The sequence below is a fragment of the Uloborus diversus genome, chromosome 7 (genome assembly GCF_026930045.1).
Source record: "Uloborus diversus isolate 005 chromosome 7, Udiv.v.3.1, whole genome shotgun sequence".
NCBI lineage: Eukaryota > Metazoa > Arthropoda > Arachnida > Araneae > Uloboridae > Uloborus > Uloborus diversus.
The window spans coordinates 56,321,331-56,340,995 of NC_072737.1; the positions used below are offsets into that span (position 1 = coordinate 56,321,331).

Genomic DNA, 19,665 nt, shown 5'->3' on the forward strand with positions numbered 1-19,665 from the left:
AGTGGATTAAAAAAAAATAATTACCATCTGAAGTAACTCATTGTTCAATGCAACAATATAAAAGTCTTCATTATTGAAATATTTTCTGTTGCTTTGTTGAATTTTTGCATTATACGTAACTTAGAGAAATGATGATATAGAAACATTGAAACCAGATTTAAAAAAAATCGCCAAATTTGTCGCCAAGTTGGCGACAAAACTAGGCGACCAAAAGACTGGCGATATATCTCCAAGTGTCCGCCAAATTATAACACCACTTGAGTTTGCATCGAAATTAACAATGATTTCCCCCAAGAAGGGGCGAAATACCCCTTTAGAAACACCCGAGTGCAACCAAATGGGGAGGTGCACAACTAGACCCCACTATTTGTCTACGTACCAAATTTCAACTTTCTAGGACATACCGTTCTTGAGTTATGCGACATACATACACCATACACACATACGCACATACATACAGACGTCACGAAGAAACTCGTTGTAATTAACTCGGGAAATGTCAAAATGGGTATTTCAGGCGTCTATACGTTCTTAGGCAGAGGAGACCGGGGCAAGATGACGAATTCCTTATTTTTTCCGTTCCCCCCCCCCCCCCCGTTAACAGCATCTACTGCATACTATAAGGTCTCCTATCCGCTGTTCGTTCAGCAATAGTATAGAGACGCTGAAATCGCCATATTTGTGTTAGTTCTGAAGCTCTGATTCTTCACCCTTGCCACGATCTAACTTTTATGCATTTGTAAATAAGCTCACCAACAGATACAAATAAGTCATATTGTGTCTCTTTAGTATTAATGAGTAACTTAGTTTAAATACTACCTATTACCATGAATAAATGTCAATTAATCGCCTCCTTTTATGGCAGTGGAGAAGAATCCGTTCAAACAGGCAGTCCGGGGTAAGATGACGAGCTCGTCATCTTGCCCCGTGTTTCGGATATTATTAAATTAACTATGTTGTCCATTTTATTAAATCCTGTAAACGCTTTTTGTCTGTGTGTTTGTTCACGCGACCTTGCGCTTCTATCTCCTCTGAGGTTAAAGGACGCATTGAATCAAGGGAGGTGTCGTTCGAAAGCCGGTGACCAGAGGCTATTTATAAACTAATTGACCAAATGACTAGTTGACTGAATTAAACCAAGCAAAGAATCTCCTGCTCTGTTGATTATTGTCAATCATAAATCTCGCATAACTTTGCAGGCTATCTTATATTGCAGTGAAAAAAAACATTATCATGCAGTTGGGTTGCCACCCCACACATCGTATCGTCTCTAGCTCCTGATGCGTCATTTCTCTGTCCATTAAAAACCTACTATAAGCCAAGAATGTGAAAACTTTATGGTCATTCATCTAGGACAAACTATCACAGACAAAAAAACTGGTGAGCTTTTGAGCACCGCTTACTTCAAGCCAGCTACAGTTGGAAATGACGATAAAGGGTTTAAAGAATGAGGGATCAAGACTCATTATTCTCTTGTTTTTAGCGGACCATGATGTTGTTAGCGATTAAACTGAGAATAATAGCGCTAATCTTCAGACCTTCGGAGTGGAAATGCAAAATAAAAACCCTCCAGACGAAGCAGAAGTTATGGCAAATGCCGATTCCGATGCACCAAAGAAGCTTGTTAGTGTTTCTGATTTCAATGCATTGCCTAAAGCAACACAATGTGAGAAAAAAAAAGAAAAAAAAATGCATTAAACTGAGCTCAAACATTGTTACAAGTACACCCATCAAAGAAATGTCAGAACAAGGAACAAAGCGGAAGGACAAAAAAGATTATTTAAAAAAAACAGGGAAAATAAGCTCGTAAAGCTAAAAAGGGAGTAAAAAAACTGAAACTAAATTCCTTTAGGTCCAAGATTATTAGGTCCGATTCATGCCAAGCAATTCAGTTGCATCAACTTCAAAAAATGGTGTTATAAGATGCCCTGCTTGTAAAGAGGAATATTGTGACCCTCCAACAGAAGAACGGACCCAGTGCTGTAAAAGTCAAGAGTGGTGGCATGAGGCATGTTATGAAAATGGCATTTTTACTTGTGTCTGTTGTTCGTTGCACAACTTAACACTTCAACATTACGCTCCAATGGGTTACTTAATTTGATACTTTGTAAGCTGTAAAAACACATTTATCATTTCTAAAACTGGGTAACATATTCAAAACATAAAATGTGTTCAACGTTTTTCAACGTTGTCATCTTGCCCCAAGGTCAAAGGCATTCTTACCCCAGTACTGGGGCAAGATGACGATTTGTTAAGGTTATGAAAAAATAAAAATATCCTTAGTTATTTTTATTTGAAAAAATAAATGGTAATATATTTAATACCACAAAGGACTACTCTAACAGCTTACGTGAAATTAATTTTACTATCCTTAAAAATGAATTAATAAACAACAAAAATTGTTAACATAGTCATCTTGCCCCGGTCTCCCCTACATAGTACGTGGGGTCGAGTTGAAAAAAAAACTTAACATTCATTTGGGGGTGAGCAAAATGGAAATTAAGGCCGATTTTTGAGTGAAAATTTTATCGCGAATACAATACATTCTTTTTTATAAAAGGAAGTAAAAAAAAACACTCTGTTGGAAATTATATCGTTTAGCTCTCTAACTGGTGTCGTGGTTGTGGTCAGAAAAGTTTTCATGCTGACAGTCCAAAAGTAACACTAAGGCTCAGTCTAGTTGTCTAAGATGCAGACATTGGATGAGAAATGAAATATAAAGCGTGATTCATTTATTCTTTTTCCACTTTCGTTATTTTTGTCAGTTCATTAAATCTGGTAAACAAAATGTTGAAAAGAAGTTTTGGCCAAGTACGTTTTGGCTTCTCAAAGGATAAATCGCCAATGTATGTCATTATGCTCACTTCTCAGAGCAAAGATAACTACAGTTCATTAGGGTTACTTTTAGGCTGTCAGCATGAAAAAGTTGCTAACCACAGTCACGTGATCATTTGGCATGCAAAAGGATCTGCCATTCAGTGAAGGATTTTTTTTTTAGCTCTTCAACAGAAAACAAAGTTAAAGAAAGGGTAATGTTTTGCAGCTGTGCAGTTAGATGTCAAGAGACGTTTTGAAACATTTCTTGGACTTCAGAGTTTTAGTAGGAAATTTCCACTCTTAAGAAAAGCAAAACCGCTTCTATCTACATGTCTGTGTTCGTAACATGTATTAAAATCGAAGCATTGACATTGCAGTTTAGTTTTATTTTATTTCTAATGCAGCAGGCGGTACAGACATTATTCTTGCATTGCAATTTAGTTAACCAGGTAATTTAATTTATGTATGATGGCGATAAATACGCCAAACATAGAGCCCCCCCCCCCCCTTTTTTTTGACCACAATTTCTGCGATCATCCAGATAACTGGTTCCTATCTTGTATTCAATGAAAAGCGCTTTCTATATTATTTGTTACATTATTTCTCTGAGGTTATAACTCGTTTCATTGCTGAATGACAGACTACCCGAGAAGTCCTTTCAATGACCATTTAAAAGTTCTGAGCTTGGATTGCCATTTTATAAGGTGACCATACGTCCCGAATTTTCAGCTCTTATACCGATTTTTCACTGTTAGTTTTTTGGTTTCGAATTTGTAGTATTTATGCTGTTCCCGGGAAAGGGTGTGTTAACCATCAGAATAAACTCTGATGAAAACTAAGCAGAGTTGATTAGAAGACTTAAAAAAAAAAAAAAAAAAAAAGACCACTTCGTCAAAATAACTTGGAAGGGATACAAATATTTTGTTTTGTTCAAAAATCAACACTTTACTTTAAGTTATTCTTTTTATTTATTAAAATATATAACTCATCACTACAAACCACCTTCATCACAATAATTATGTAATATATTATTTCTAGCTAACAAATATTTCAAAAATTACATATGTATACAGTGTCTTCAGTGTCGAAATATAGTCACCTTGCTTTAATCCATTGGATGGAAAAAAGTTCATGTCCCTATAAAACTGAATCCGAAAACTATTTTCGTGGCCATTTAACCTAAATAGAGACATTTCTGGAAATTAGAAAACAGGCATCGATCTTGTCCGTTGAGCATGTCCTCAGTGTCACGCACATAATCGTGACAACATTTCGCGATAAGTTTGAAAATTTCTAATTACTTGTATAAGTTTTCAGACATGACAGATATAGTGCATTTTTGGAAATAGGCTCGCATTTATGAAATTGAATATTTCAACTCCCAATGAGGATTCCAAAAATGATCGCGCACTTAAATAAATTGATAATAGAGATGAGTAGATGCAACGGGATAATACAGCACAGATATTTTTTGGCTAAGTAATTTTAACCGCTGTTTTAAAGGCATATGTTTAATTGAATGATAAGAATAATTGTAAGCAATCCGCGCATTAAATTCCCATTGACTTCTGAAACGAGCGTTGGTAAACAAGCCTAGAAAAAAATACATGTCTCATAATATTCAAGAAACAGAAGAACGGTTGTTTAATTTAACAGCATAACAACAGCCTTAAAGCTCAAATTAACAATTGATTGCCTACGCGTGCTTCGAGCTTTCAAATAATCCCATTTTCAATGCGAAAAGTGTGAGCTTGGGGATATACAAGTACAAATACAAACGTGACGACCAGCAACAGGCTCTGATCCTAGTCAATTAATTAGTCCTCAATGAAGATCAATGGCCCTCTTAAAGCTATCCACCCCCTTGCTCAGTACCGCCTCTTCCGGTAAGCTGTTCCAGGTGTCCACGACCCTACTAAAGTAGTAGTTTTTCCTGATTTCCAAGTTAGCCTGAGATTTAAATAGCTTAAAGCAATGACCCCTCGTCCTGCTTTCCGCGCAAAATTTAATCCATTAACATCTTTCATTTTGATAAATTTAAATAACTGAATCATGTCCCCCCTGACTCTCCTTTGCTCCAGGTTATACATATTAAGCCTATTAAGTCTGGTATCATAATCTAAATCTGAAAGTCCCCTTACTAGTCTAGTTACCCTTCTTTGAACCCTTTCCAATACACAAACATCTTTCTTCAGATAAGGCAACCAAAACTGAACAGCATACTCCAAATGAGGTATAAAGTCATCTGTGAAAAGAAAACTTTACATCCTATGTTATGTTTTTTCCCCATTTTATGTTTAAAAATAACTTAAAATGACAAAATAATGCAAGCTGTTGCAAAATATTTCTAATCCACGGAATTTGGACCAAACATGGAGGTAAATTTCAGGATTACCATACACCATACAGTTGTAGAAAATTGCCAATCTGGAAATCCTTATTTCCCCAATAGCGAAAAATCCGACATATTGCCAACCTATCCTATACTCCAACCACCGGAATCATTCTATAGTGTGTATCTGTTAAGTTTAAGCTTGACCATGAAAATGTTTACTTCATTCTGCCGTAACATGGAAGGGTGTTTGGCGTCGATTTCGGTTGGGTGACTTACGTAATAGTTTTTTTTTTTTTTTTTTTGAAATATTACAACTCAAACCCGTACCAATAACTCTTCTCTTTTTCGCTGAACTCCCCCAAAAGAAGTTAACATTGTCAAGGTCAAGGGTCAACCAGAGCCACACTCAGTGGCGGCGCTAGGCGTCGGCGATGTCTGCGACTGCCGACGGCCTCGCGTAGATAGGGCCTCGCAAATTTCTCAGAAGTTATAAGAAATTTTTATGTTTTCAATTGAACCTCTTATTGAATACAACAGACACAAAAGTAATAAAAATTGTGCGTGAAGGGCATCTGAGCCATCCTGAGCAAATGCGGGGTCCGATTGGAGAATTCTGTTGGGGCCTTATACAAAATGATTGTACAAATTTGAGCAGTGCCTGATCGTCGATTTTCCCAACGCGCGCAAAGATTTGAAACTGTTGCAATTATCCGACTTCCTTCATGTTTCTAATTTATTTATTTTATTTTTTGAAAGAAATTAATGAGTGAAATTTCTTTTGTATATATATAATTAAAAGTATTCAATAGTTACAGATTATTGATCAGCTACCCCTACTACCCCACCCCCGTCCTATTTCTTTTCTTTTTTCCCAGTTCGTTTAAGAATAAGAAAATATTTAAAATTCTTCTCCTCTGAACTCCCCCCCCCCACATACACGCACACACACACATACCCACCGAAAGCATTATGGAGCATCTGAAATTTCGCACCTAGATCTTCAATTTCGCAATATTTCTAGCTGAAATCCCCCAAATACTCAACAACATCGAAAATCGCTTAAAATTGCGTTTTTGGAGCTTTAATTTCAAAAATTACGGAGCCTAACATTACAAAATATGGCCTTATAATAGCATTTTTAAGGCTTGAATTTCAGAAAATATTCGGCCAGGGGTCCCCATTCCGCCTTTTTTTCTTTTTTTTTAATCATAAACAATTAGGTTTTTTAAACTACACTAACAAAAAGTTCAAGTGGAATGTCTCCTGAATATAAAATATTGCTTAAGTTTTTAGGACCATAATTTTTAAAAATTTTCCAGGGAAGAGCTCCCAGAACCTCATTTCCGTAAAATCTTGAAAGTTTGTCTGAAATTCTGTTTTTGAAACTTCAATTTTGAGAACTTGCAGGGGGGAGAAGGAATTGATTTCGACCAATTAAAAAAAAAAAAAAGAATCGATCGGGGATAGTCTCTGACACTAGAGTCAATAAATATGGCCTATAAATGTGTTTTTAAGGCTTCAATTTCTAGAAATTTCCGCTGAGACCCCTGTACTTCTTTTCCCCTAACATCGGCAAAGAAAGCCTAAAATGGCGTTTTTAAACTACAAATTTCAAAATTTTTCCCGGGGGAGAGCCCCCGGATCCCCCTTTCTATTGGGTCATTTTTTCACTTTCGATGTACTGCCCCCTCCCCCTACCGCCAAAACACACTTCTTTTTGATTGCGTTACTAGTCACGAAATGTTTTTGTTGCAGCAATTAAGAAATGAATTGGTAATTCTAAGTGCCAATAATTAGTATAAAAATGAATTCTATGAATTCAATTATTTGTCTGAGAATATTTTATGTTTAATAGGGCCTCGCAAAACTGCATCGCAGACGTCTACTTTTGCTCTCGCGCCGCTACTAGCCACACTATACGTGCGATTTCTTCTGATGACTATCACGTAAGCTTGAGGAAATATGAAGAGGGTTTTTAGATCTACGAGTCAAATTGTGCGCTTGCTGCATTTGTAAAAAAAGTTCAAGAACATTCCTGAGAAGTAATGGGCAGCTAGTGTGCCTAATTTCTGCCAGTAACATTTCTGGCAAAAAAAAAAAAAAAAAAAAAAAAAAAAAACGTTTTATAGTTTTCCCGCTAAAAGTCAGTGGCCTTCCTGAAATTAACTTGAGTTTTGTTTGAAGGATCCTGAAGACTTTCCAGTAAAAGCTAGTCATCTTTTAGCAGTAAACCAGAAATCTTCCAAGAAAATTACTACATATCTATAGTAACCGACTGGAACCTTCCTATTTACTAGGAAGGTTCTTAAGAGGAATTTCTATCCTGTATGCGCGTAATGTTAAACGTTTTAGTCACAGATACTTTTCAGTGTTTTCAAAAGATATCTAAGCAAAAATTTTCCATTAGTATGATTATGAACATCTAAATAAAATACGATGAAAATATCAGAGCACTATGCAAAGTACGTAGTTTTCTAAAAAGGAATATGTGTTTTAAAAATTGAAGTTTTGAGAAAACCGCGTTTGCAAATTCTGTTGTTAATCAACTGATCGCATATCTGATTTTTTAAAAAAATATTTAAACTTAGTTATTTTTAATTTAGATAAAAACACGAATTCGGTGTAGTTTGAAAACTCATATATTTTGAATATATACAAACTTAAAAATTTATTTTTCAACGGTTTTTGGGTTTTTTCCCCTTAAAGTATTTTAGCAACTATGATCAAAGCTAAACATGAATAGAAAATAAATAACGAACAGCTAATTTTCCTGCAAATATTTTAAAACTAGCAAAAATACCCGGCGTTGCCTGGGTCAGTAATAATTATTAGACAAAATCGTTACTTGCTTTTGTTTTCTGTTTTAAGTGAAAGAATTTAAAACACATCTTTTTGACGTGATTAAAAATCGAGTTTCTTTCTTACCCATAAAACTAAAATAGCAATAAGTATAAAGAACAAAATAGTATTGATTTAGAAACGAAAGCACTATATTTAAGCATATACAAATTTCCAAAACATGAAATTAATCTTCTCATGTTTAAAAAGTTTAATCTGTTGATACTTTTTTTTTAACATGGAGTCTAAAACCTTCTCTGTATGGCTAATGAAGCATGAAGTGATTAAAAAAAAAGTAGCTGCGCTCGTAATCCCCATATACTTGCTTTAGTTATTTCGGGAAATTTTAATTATTGTGGCGCTTGGTGTGATTTTACCGAATTTGCAAAAGTCGTTTCGGGGTACCTTCGATGATGCTCCCCCATTCTTTCCTTACTTTGTAAAACGATATGATATTAATTTTCGTTACAGAGATATCGTCGCCAGATGCTGAGATATTTTTGGTCACCATAAAATGGCGCTAAACAGTTTCATCCGAAATGTTACCAAAATAAGTAATAAAATTTGGTGATTGTTTGAAATTGTGCAAAAAAGAAAATTAATGGAAGTTTTTGTGCTGTTTATGGATTTGCCTAATTTAGTTGCTGGATTATTTAACACAGTAAAAAAAGTCTTTTGAAAATTCTTTGATTGGAGATATTTTGTTTGCAAGGTGAAAGCTGAGAAACATTATGACGCAGTCTTCGGCTTCAAAAACAGCAACGTTGAAAAAACTGCCAAATGCATCAGCTACGGAAATCTTTCTGCAAAAATTTTGGCGATCTGCTGGTTGTTTGGATAATGAGTAAGTGTTCAATCAGTATAAATAATAATAAAAACCATTAATTACATTAAAGTTCCGTTTAAATGGAAAATCATCAGCCAAATCATATATTATTTGCCAATCTTGTGCAAAAATCTTACTTCAAGATTTGACTTGAGAAAAGCCTTGAACAATCACGAAAAGCAAAGAAAATCAACAATACAACAATTGTCGCTATCGACAGGGAGTTGAGATGATACACTAAATACTGTATTGAGTTGAGGAAAGCCTTCGAACATGGATCTAAAAAGCTCATAACTCGTTTTTTATTCTACTTAGAAATTTCGAACAGGTGCCATCTTCAGCAGAAAAATCAGAGCTTTCGATGGACATATAATGTAAATATGTGCAAGTATTTTTTCATCCCAATATTAGAGAATTTATACAAAAATTGTGTTTTATTGCCCCCTAAGGGGGTTTTGCCCCCCATAACGGGACGAAAACTACCCTATGTGTTATTCTGATGCTCAAGCTATATTATTGTAAAGTTTTATCAAAATCCGTTCAGTAGTTTTTGCGTGAAAGAGTAACAAACATCCATCCATACATCCATACAGACAAACTTTCGCATATATAATATTAGTAAGATGACAGTATCTAGAGATTGAACTTCGCCCTAGTTTGGGGTTATGTCAATCTGGAAGAGCCTTAAAGGAACTGAAGGCGAAACACAAAAAAAAAAAAAAAAAAAGAGGCTGGGAAAATCTTTTCACTAGTTGTTAAAAATATTTTTCAAAAGAAAGAGAAGTTGCATTCATGCTGCTTGTATCGATTGAGGATCCTTTTCCAAAAATATTTGCTTTTCTCAGGAAACAGGTAGAAGCTCGTTAAATCCTAGAATGTTTCCCGGAAGTAATTGAATAGGTAGCAATACGTCCGCCATCTTGGGGCTAAACGATGTTTGGGCCCATTCATCAATTACGTAAGGATGATTTTGGCAGTTTTTGACCCCCCAGCCCCCATGTAAGGGTACGTAAGATTTTTCATAGGCCTTCCCCTATTCTTACGTAAGATTCCGTTGCGTTTTTCAAAATGACAAAAGAACGAATCCTACATCACTGGAATCGTTATTAAATTCACTATTATTACATTAAACCTTTTTGAGTAAAGAAATATTTACTAAGAAGTTGAATCTAGACTTAATAATTTTTCGACATTTTTTATTATATGATGCGACACTAATTAAAAACAAAACATGCCATAGTACGATTATTTTATTATATTTTACATTCTTTGTGAAACAATTTTTAAAAAATGCAAGATCATTTTAATGCGTTTTTACCTTCCAGACTCAAATGAAATATGATTACTGCCAAACCAATTGACCGTGTGATTTCTAATATAAAATACCGACTTTAAAAATATTGCGTAAGAATGCATTCCCCTCTCCATCAAAGTAAGAGTATGTAGAGATTTTTCACCCCCCCCCTTCGGGACCCTTACGTAATTAATGAATAGCCCCTTTCTTCCTATGTCTGTTTTATGAAGTAGCTTGTTTTGCTTCTTGAGTGTGGATTAACATAGAACGTGGCCTCAATAAATTTCGCTTATGCTTATAGGCCGTGACAATCGCTGAAAGTCATGGTAATAAAGAGGGCGCTACATGGAATCCCTGTTTTCGATTACGTGCCATTGATTGGTGGATGCCAGGGTTTCGTTCAGCACCTCTTACGGTAAAAATAGAATACATCCAATCAAAAACAAACCAACTTTGAAATTTGTCATTGATTGGTGGATGCACTGCACAGGATTCAGTTCAATTTCAAAAGCTGATCATAGTTGCATTGGTTTAACACGGAAAAGTCATAAATTGTCAAGGCCTGAAAGCGTCAGAGCCATCTAGTGGGGGGCCATGCGTAGAAGTAATACGAAACCACAATATGTAGAAGCAAAACACGCTACTTTACCATAGTAGACATAGAAAGAAAGTATCGTTTAGCCCCAAGATGACGGACATGTTGCTACTTATTCTACGGTTCAGGGCTTATTTACTATGGTGAAGTAGTGATTACATTTTTAAATTGATTTCTTGTTAACTCTTTGCCAATCCATTATCAGGAAACACCAAAATAAAGAAGCAAAAAAAGATACTAGAAGAGATTCGAAGAAAGCGGCTTTTAGCCCCGAAAAGTCGGACATGTCGCTACTTATTCTACGATTCAAGGCTTTACTATGGTGCAGTAGCGTGTTTTGCTTCTTAATTTGATTTTTTATTAACTCCATATCAATCCACTATCAAAAAACACCACAATAAGAAGCAAAACACGCTACTAAGAGACACACGAAGAAAGCGGCTTTTAGCCCCAATATGGCTGACATATCGCTACTTAGCTACGATCTAGGACTTTAGAAGTAATCAGTGACGTTTCAGAATTTTCTTACAGTGTTTAAAAGAAACAATACAAATCACTGGAAACACAAATTAAATTTATTTCATAAACTCCAATGCATTGTAACTTATTTCCGAACAATGAACATAATATATCTTCACTCTTCAAAAGACGCACACATATACAGTTCATTTCACCAATATTTGTTCTTTCATTGGTAACTCCCGAGACACAGTAAACTACAGTATGAACAATCAAATATGAACAGGGTTTAACTCACAACATAGAACTTATTAAATCATTAGGGTATCAGTAACAGTGATATGCGTAGAAATTCAGTTATACAGAAAGTGGGAAACACTTCTTTTTAATATTGCACCTTTCTCTTTTGCTGGATGATGACAACACGTAAGCATGTCACACATATTATGCGTATAGTTTTTGAATAAGCAAATATTTTTGGCGCATGTATTTTAGTCACCCGTCTCTGGATTTGGCATCCTATTTGTATCAATCAGAGCACAAAATATATTTTTTTGGTTACCTTAAAAAATATGTTTTCAGCTATTTAAAAAAATATTTCCTTTATTTACGAGTTTTTTCATACTAAATCAAATGGAATATCTTTTACAAAGAAAAATTGCTTTAAAGGGACATTTGAAGGAAAACAGATGTTTTGTCCCGCATGTACAGCTCATGTATTTCAGTAGAAATAATTTTAACCGGTGATAAATAAAATTTTGCTACTCAAGATATCACAAACCTATGTTTGATTTCTTAAACAAAATTTTTTTCTGAAATATGTATTATCTGTCACGTTCGGAACAAAATGACGACTTTGCCATGGAATAGCCCTAAATTATTTCTCTTTGTTTCGCCAATTGTTAATTTTTTCGTAAGCAGGTTTTAGCTTTAAATTCTTCACTGTGGGGTTTTTCATAGCATAGATCAATTGTACAATAAAAAACTGTAAAGTTGATATTTTCTATGGTTTCACTTGAATCATAAATTTAAATTTGAATAATGCATTAATAATATTGAAAATGTAAATGAATTCTAAAAATATACAAACTATTCTACGTTTTGAAAAAATGAGAAAAACAATATTTAAAGAATATAGAAAGATATATATTTTCTTGTACATTAAATTCATGAAGTAAAAAGTGCGAGTTTGACTTTTTGGGAGATATGTTCTTGCTTCTGATTTTGTATCTTAACTCCTTTCATCCAATATTTTCTACCGAATTGTGTCAATTTTAGTTTAAAGATATTGATTTTTTAATTATTTTTTACATAATGTATTTATGATACAAACAGCATTTCAATAAATACATCTTTGATATTTCATAACAAGTTATATATAAATTAGTTAATTTTTATACTTTTCTTTCTCTCAAAGTTTCTCTCCTTATTCTCTCAATTTTTTTCTTCCTTACAAATAAAGCATATTGTAAAAGGGTTTTTTTAATAGGAAGATCTATTATAGTGCTTCATGATTTTGTGCTGCCTTGAGCAATGATGTTAAATAGTATTTTTCCAACTAATTTTTAAGAATGTTGACATTGCACATCTTGAATTCATAATTTTGCCTTTTTAGTAATTGATTTTTTATCCAAACAATTTGTATGAATCATGAATCCTAATAGTTCATTAGTACATGTTTGATTTGGCAAACGATTTCACAAAGATAAAAAAAAACTTAAATACTTACAGTTAACATCTTCATGTCTTAAAAAATTATTATTGTTTTCCATTTATAATATATCATATATTATATACACAATTAATTTCTTAATTTATATTTATTGATAAATCTATTAGCAAGCACAAAATCCCAAAAGAAAGTGTTAAAAATTGCCCGATTCGAAGCCATTTTTTCTCATTGAAACGCCAAACGAGCACAAGGATGAAGGACATTAAACTAAAATGTATGCTCAAAACGAAAACCAACTCTCACAGAAGTCACATGTAGATATTAGAATGATGTTATAGCAGAGTCCCCAGCACAAAGCAAGAAATAACTACTCTAATACAATAAAGCTTTAATTGACATTATCAAAACTACTTTCATCAATTTACAGAAATCTGTGTAAATAAAATTGATTTTGAGTTGAGTGTAAGTGATTTTAAAATAGATAAGCAGTGCTAAATGAGTTCAAGAATTAACTACCTGAAACTTTTGTAGATGTTGCATTTTCCATCAACGCATAAAATTTGAAACAGTTGAACAGTAGAACCTCGATTATCCGGATCTGGTTTTATAAGGACCTCGATTATCTGAAACTGTTTTATCGGTACCTCGATTATCCGAAACTGTTGTTATCTGTTCCTCGATTATCCGGAATTGTGTTTATCGGTACCTCGATTATCTGGAACGTTTTTTTGAAATTGATATATTTATTATCCGGAACTGTTTTCCTCTGTACCGCGATTATCCAGAACTTTTTTTTTAATTGTCAAATCGGAACCTCGCTTAATCGGTGTAGATTACCAAGAAAGTTTTTTTTTTTTTGGTAAGTAAGCAGTCAAGAGGCAATTATTCCTTCTGTAGTTCAACTATCGGTGTATTTTGATAACTTTCTTTTTTCCAAACACACCACCACATTTTCAAAACGCGGTGCATAACTTTATTTTAAACATGCTATTGCATTCAAAGATGATAGATTCTGAAAGTTAAGTAATGTTTTATTTTTTCTTTTTTCAGTTACGTATTTTTTATTCAAAGTTCAAAAACAAAACATAAAGTTAACTACAAGCAATATACAAACAGCCAAACGGGGGTGAGCTACATTAATTTTAGCTACCAGTTTGTAAAAATTTGCTGTATTTTATCTTTTTAATTTTACACTGCATTTCCTGGCTTCTGTGACACTTAGTATTAATTTTTTATCGTTTATTATTATAGTAACATTATCAAAAACTTGTTTCAATCTAGACCTAAAGTTAATATGGTCTCATTCCGATTATCCAGAGTTCTCGCAATTGATTATCCGGAAAGTAATCTGTTCCTGATTACATCGGTTAATCGAGTTTCTACTGTACGCTCAAAAATTTGAAACATTTTTTAATCTTATACAGTACAGGGACAAATTTAGAGGTACAGGGGAGTTGAAGTTTCTCCCTGATTAATTCAATCTTTGCTGAAAATTAAGCTATAATTGAATTACTTATCGAAGGATTTATCAGTGCAGAAAAGGGCAAATAAATGCGGAAATTTAATCAATTTCATTTACTCATAGCGCTTAGTAAATAGAGAGAAAAGTATTTAAAATAAAGTTTTAAAAACTTTTACTTTCTTTCTTTTTGGTGACGTATTGAATAAAAAAAGCTTTTAATTTTTCATTGGATAATACTTTTTACATAAAAATACAATTTTTAAACAGCATCTTATATTTGCACTTTTCTGAAAGTATAGCAAATGTTTTCAAAGCAAATTTTATTGCATTTGATCATCCAGGTTTAAGCAGGTATAATTTTACTAAGCATTGGATATTTCGACAAATTTCTTTTCATCCATCAAGTGGTGATTGGATATGCATCCTTAAAACAACTTTCATTTTTTTTTTCACCGAATCGTTATATGATACAACGGTAGGAAACTGTTTTTGTTTAACTTGTTTTAATCTCAGAACGAGGCATGGAACCGATAGCAAACTTCGGATTAAAATAATTAGATGCACATTTATACAAATACGCACTCCACGGTGCACTGAAGTCACACGTGTGGACTTAGTCCCACCTGGAAAGAGAAAATAATTTTTTGTAAGAATTTACATTCAAAAAAATAACAAAACATATTAAAGCTCAATCAATTCGCTAAACAAGCTTTTATGCAGAGAAAATTTCATAAAAAAAAGTTTCAAATAGGATTTAGTCAGTTTCAATTCAGATTGGGGCACAGTGGGGCAGTCTCCTCCTGCTCCATCTACGACTGTCTCTCTGTGCCCCACTTTGCCATTTTTCTTCAAATTCAACATCATAAGGAGTTCGTTTAATGTCGATCCTTAATGTTTTCAATGATAATTAGCTGCATATGTAGAACAATGAAAGTGACCAATTGGCTTTTTTTTTATTTATAAAAGAAAATGTTACAAACCGACGCATGCGAGAGTTAAAAAAAAAAAAAAAAAAAAAAAAAAAATTGCCTGAAATTAGAGAAATAACGATCACTTGATGGCAAACTAAAGCAACACCTTCATATCCCATTATATATACCACCAATTTTTGCGGATGCATGGGTACTTAGCATCATTTACATATTATAATTAAAATATCCAAAACATAACTTTGCTTCACTGTACCCACGTCTCACTGTGCACAACCCTACCCTAGAGTGAAACAAATTTAAGGGGTTACAGTACCTCAAAAATGATCAAACGATTAAAAAATTTTAATTGCTTGACTCAAAACTGCAAATTATTCCAAACACAGGGGAAAAGTTTCATCGCTTTAGTTCAAATATTTAAAAAGTTATCAGTAGTTTTAGATCATGCTTGTTATGCGTTCTTATGTAAAAGAAAAACTTTAAATTGCTTTTTCTCGGTGATTGTTTTTTTTTTTTTTGTGTGTGTGTGTGTTTTCATGTCATTAGAATCCCCAAGGATTTTTTTCTATTAAAGATATTAAAGATACAGCTCTGAAGCAATACTTTTTGCAGTTAAGATAATATATTTAACACAACTGTGCATTGAATAAGCATTTTATAAATTACTCAAATGTTTAGAGCATGTTGTACCTTTAAAAACAAATTAAAAAAAAAAAAGATTTTTTACATAATTAATCACAGAAAATTTTCTAACACATATACATAAGCAAATGAATGCACAGATTTTTAGAAATGATTACTGCGATTCATTAGCAGAAAATTTTTTTAAAATAAGTGCAAAAACAAAAAAGCCTTAAGGATTTTAAAAAATTGAAATTTTCGTAATTTTTTTGAATTTTTAAGAAAGGTGGGCAATATTTTAAGATTTTGAAAATATTAAAATAAATTATTGATTGCGAAATGAGTATGCATGTTATGGTTTCAAAGAAAAACAAAATTTACATAAAATAAAACAATGTTCAAAAGGTACTGTGACCCCTTAAATAAGCAACAATCAAAATGGCATTGTAAAGCATATTTTTTGGACGCATACATTATTTGCTCTCGTGTCCCTGTTATCGAAATATGATGTCCTAAAGCCTGCCAAGAGTTTTAAAAAAATCGCCAAAAATAGCGAGATTTGGTCGGAAATGAAAGACACCTTTCACACACTTTGCAGATTGCTGTCCTGCCACCTGCAGATGGTGAAATCGAGTGGGGTTCTTCCATTTCTCGCTCAGTCTTTTTAAATTTGGCGATTTTCTCAAAATTTCAGCAGACTTAAAGACCTAACATCTCGCTAACGGGGTTGAGGCAAATACACGCTTTCAAAAAATGTCTCAATACGTCTTTTGATTGCTACCGTTTTAAAATTTTTTCGTTATTACTCCAATCGTCTGGTTCCGTGACCGTTGTGGTCGAAGTTCAAGGTGGTTTCCTGGTTAGAGCAGTTACTCGGATGATCCAAATTACTTGATATTATGCTCACCTTCTTCTAAGTCCTACGTTTCTTCTTGGCCTCATTTTCATCTCCCTCGGCCATAAGGTTGGCCAATCCGTACAGACGTGCGACATCTTCTGGAGAAGCGTATGTCTCGGGAACTTGAACCACGCGTCCCCACTTTCCGAAATCAGGTTCTTGATCTTCGACATCCTCCATGGCGAAACGATTGCTCCCCATGCGGTTCCTGAAACGCATGATCAAATCATTTTATTAATTAACTAGTGGTACTCGCATGGCTTTGCCCGTAGTAGAAAATTACAAGGTCTTTTGGTTCGCTTGTATATTTACAAATAATGTATGGTGAATTTCTCGCCAATTGGCTTGCCCATGTCACGGTTCCACGTTATGATAACTTGGTAATTTACTCGTCCAACTTATGATAATTTTGCTGAGGAAAATGTTCTTAAAATTGGAATAGAAAAAGAACAACGTTGAATTTTCAAAAAATCGCTTCTAAGCGCTATGCGCGTCACAGAGATCCTGACAGACAGAGATTCAGACAGAGAGACTTTCAGCTTTATTACTAGTAAAGATGAGCATTTAATGCTAATTAAGAAATGTGATTGGAGTGAGAATCCAATGTAAATAAAGCATAAATCATCAAGAAAATACAGTTATTTCAGAGTAGCTATATGACGTATTTTTATGATAATTTGTGCTTTATTTACGTTGGTTTTTCACTTCAACCATGTTTAAGCAGAAATCTGTTTGATCATTTTTTATTTTAAAACGGTATTTGAACAAAGATAAAGATTGTCCGCTACTCGAATAAACTTTAAAAAAATGCCCGTTCAAACTGACTACTTTTCTATCGATATGAGCCTCGTGGCACTGGAGCGACACTGAGATTTATAACTAGTTAAGATGCTGTCTACCATAGAGTGAACATGTGAATTGGCAATCCGCGAAGAATAGTTTTTCCCACTTTGCTTACTGATTTTTTAAATCCAAATAGGAAAATCACTGCACTTCGATCATTAAGTGCAGAACTGAGTTAAGTTTTAATTTAATCATTTTTCGATTAAAACTAAAGTTCATAAAAGGAGAATCGGCGTGTCAAGCCAAATTCTCAGGTTATCCAGTATTATAGACCACTCTGTATAATGGTAGATGGCATATATGAGGGCAAATCAAAAAGTCTTTGCGCCTAATTTTTATTTGCCAAAAAAAGATAATATACGTAGTAAACTATGCCACTTACACTGTTTCTCCACATAGTCACCACAACGGTTCAGACATTTGTCCCATCGCAGCACTAAATTGGAGATCCCCCTGTCGTAGAATTCTTCCGGCTGCCTGTGGCATCATCGTCGAACCGCGTTCTTGGCATCTGTCCTGCCAGAAACTTCTTCAGTGGACGGAAATCGTAAAAATCACTAAGGGGAAGGTCTAGACTGCAATTGCATTTCCAGTGAATGGCTATGGGATTTTGTCCCTTGCTCCGTACAAAACGAATAACACTTCACTGCTCATAAGCTGTGGACGTCTAAAGAACAGCCGTCATCTTAAATGACTGATAGCAGCTCCGCTCTTCCGAGCAAAAAGCAAATATGGCTGGTACGGTTCCAGGAACTGTCACTGTTGGGAATGTATATGTTTGCTTTGTATTCACAGCCGTATTTTGGCTAAAAAAAATAGGTGCAAAGATTTTTGATTTGCCCTCGTACATTACACACACATGAACCCGTACAAAAAAGTAATTTAAATCCAGTATCAAGTTTTCGGGTACACCATTTAAACAATTATTGAGTTACAAGCAAGTGGTTGGAATATATTACCCAAAAATGGAACGCTTCCTGAATCCGGGAATGTAACGGTAATCCATTGGGTAGAACAGGGGCGAAGATCTCCTGGAAACGGAGAACACATTCGGAGTGGTATGACGGGCAAGCCACTTCTGGATGGCTTCGTTCTCTTCCTCGCGAGTCCTGAAAATATGTAATAAGTCATTTTCTAACAATTCAAAGAAATACATTAAATTGCTATAACCTTTGAAAGTAGGGGAACATGGGGCAAATTGAAATAGCGGGACAAAGTTAAATGGTGAACTATTTACTCTGCTTTTAGCTCCTCCTATCTTGTATTATTTTATCTATATAGTACCATATGTAGTAATAATAGTAAACAATTATTGTTTAATAACAATAATAATAATAGTAATAATAATAACACTGGAAAGTAGTGATTTGGTTGACCTAGGTCTGTGACCTTTTTTTGAACAGTTTTGAACCTCGAGTCCAAAAATGATCGTAGTCCACCACGTTAAGTTTTTAAGTTACATTGCGTTCAAAATGATCAATTGACAAAATACAGAGAACTTTTTAAAATAATAGAACAAAAGAAAAGTATTTTTTGGTTATCAATAATTTCATACATTGCATGCAAAATACAAAAAAAAAAAAAAAACCTTTTTGTGTTTCTGATGAATGCCGAATTACTCCTTGCTGAAAATTAAAACTAACCTCTTCCTTACTGAAAATTATTTTTGCCGTGACAATGAAATGAATGGAAATTTGTTAAGATATTTGGGGAAAGAAACAATTCAGAAAGGATTATATTTGCCAATAGAAGGCCATTAGGGTTTCTTGTGGTATGCGCTCTTCTGCAGAAAGTGGTCACGTGGGTCGCATTCTCACATTCGTGCAGAGTGTAGAGAAAAACCTGACATGTTGTAGAAGAAAACTAACTACAGTTATGAAACCATCATGAGTATTTTATTGTAAAACTTCTCAAAAACGTAACTCACCAAAATACTTTTTAAAAAGGAATTCCAATGTAATCTATTAACATGTTTTGGCAGCAAAGTTTTTAGTTAGATGAATCAGCAACTAAGGATTGACCTGTGTAATTGTTTCTATTCATTACAAAAAATGCATAAAGAATACGATTCATAAT

At 34.0% G+C, this 19,665-nt stretch overlaps 1 protein-coding gene across 2 annotated transcripts in view; it reads right to left on the reverse strand.

Annotated features, from left to right (window-relative positions):
• Nucleotides 1-11,262: 11,262 nt before the first annotated feature.
• LOC129225680 (uncharacterized) overlaps nt 11,263-19,665 on the reverse strand; it is a 75,524-nt gene continuing 67,121 nt past the window's right edge. For both annotated transcript variants that reach the window (XM_054860156.1, XM_054860154.1), the window contains 3 exons: nt 18,549-18,698; nt 16,756-16,954; nt 11,263-14,921 (listed from right to left, as the gene is read on the reverse strand). In XM_054860156.1, coding sequence (XP_054716131.1) covers nt 16,762-16,954; nt 18,549-18,698 — 343 coding nt within the window. In that variant the 3' untranslated portion in view covers nt 11,263-14,921; nt 16,756-16,761. The remainder of the gene's footprint in view (nt 14,922-16,755; nt 16,955-18,548; nt 18,699-19,665) is intronic.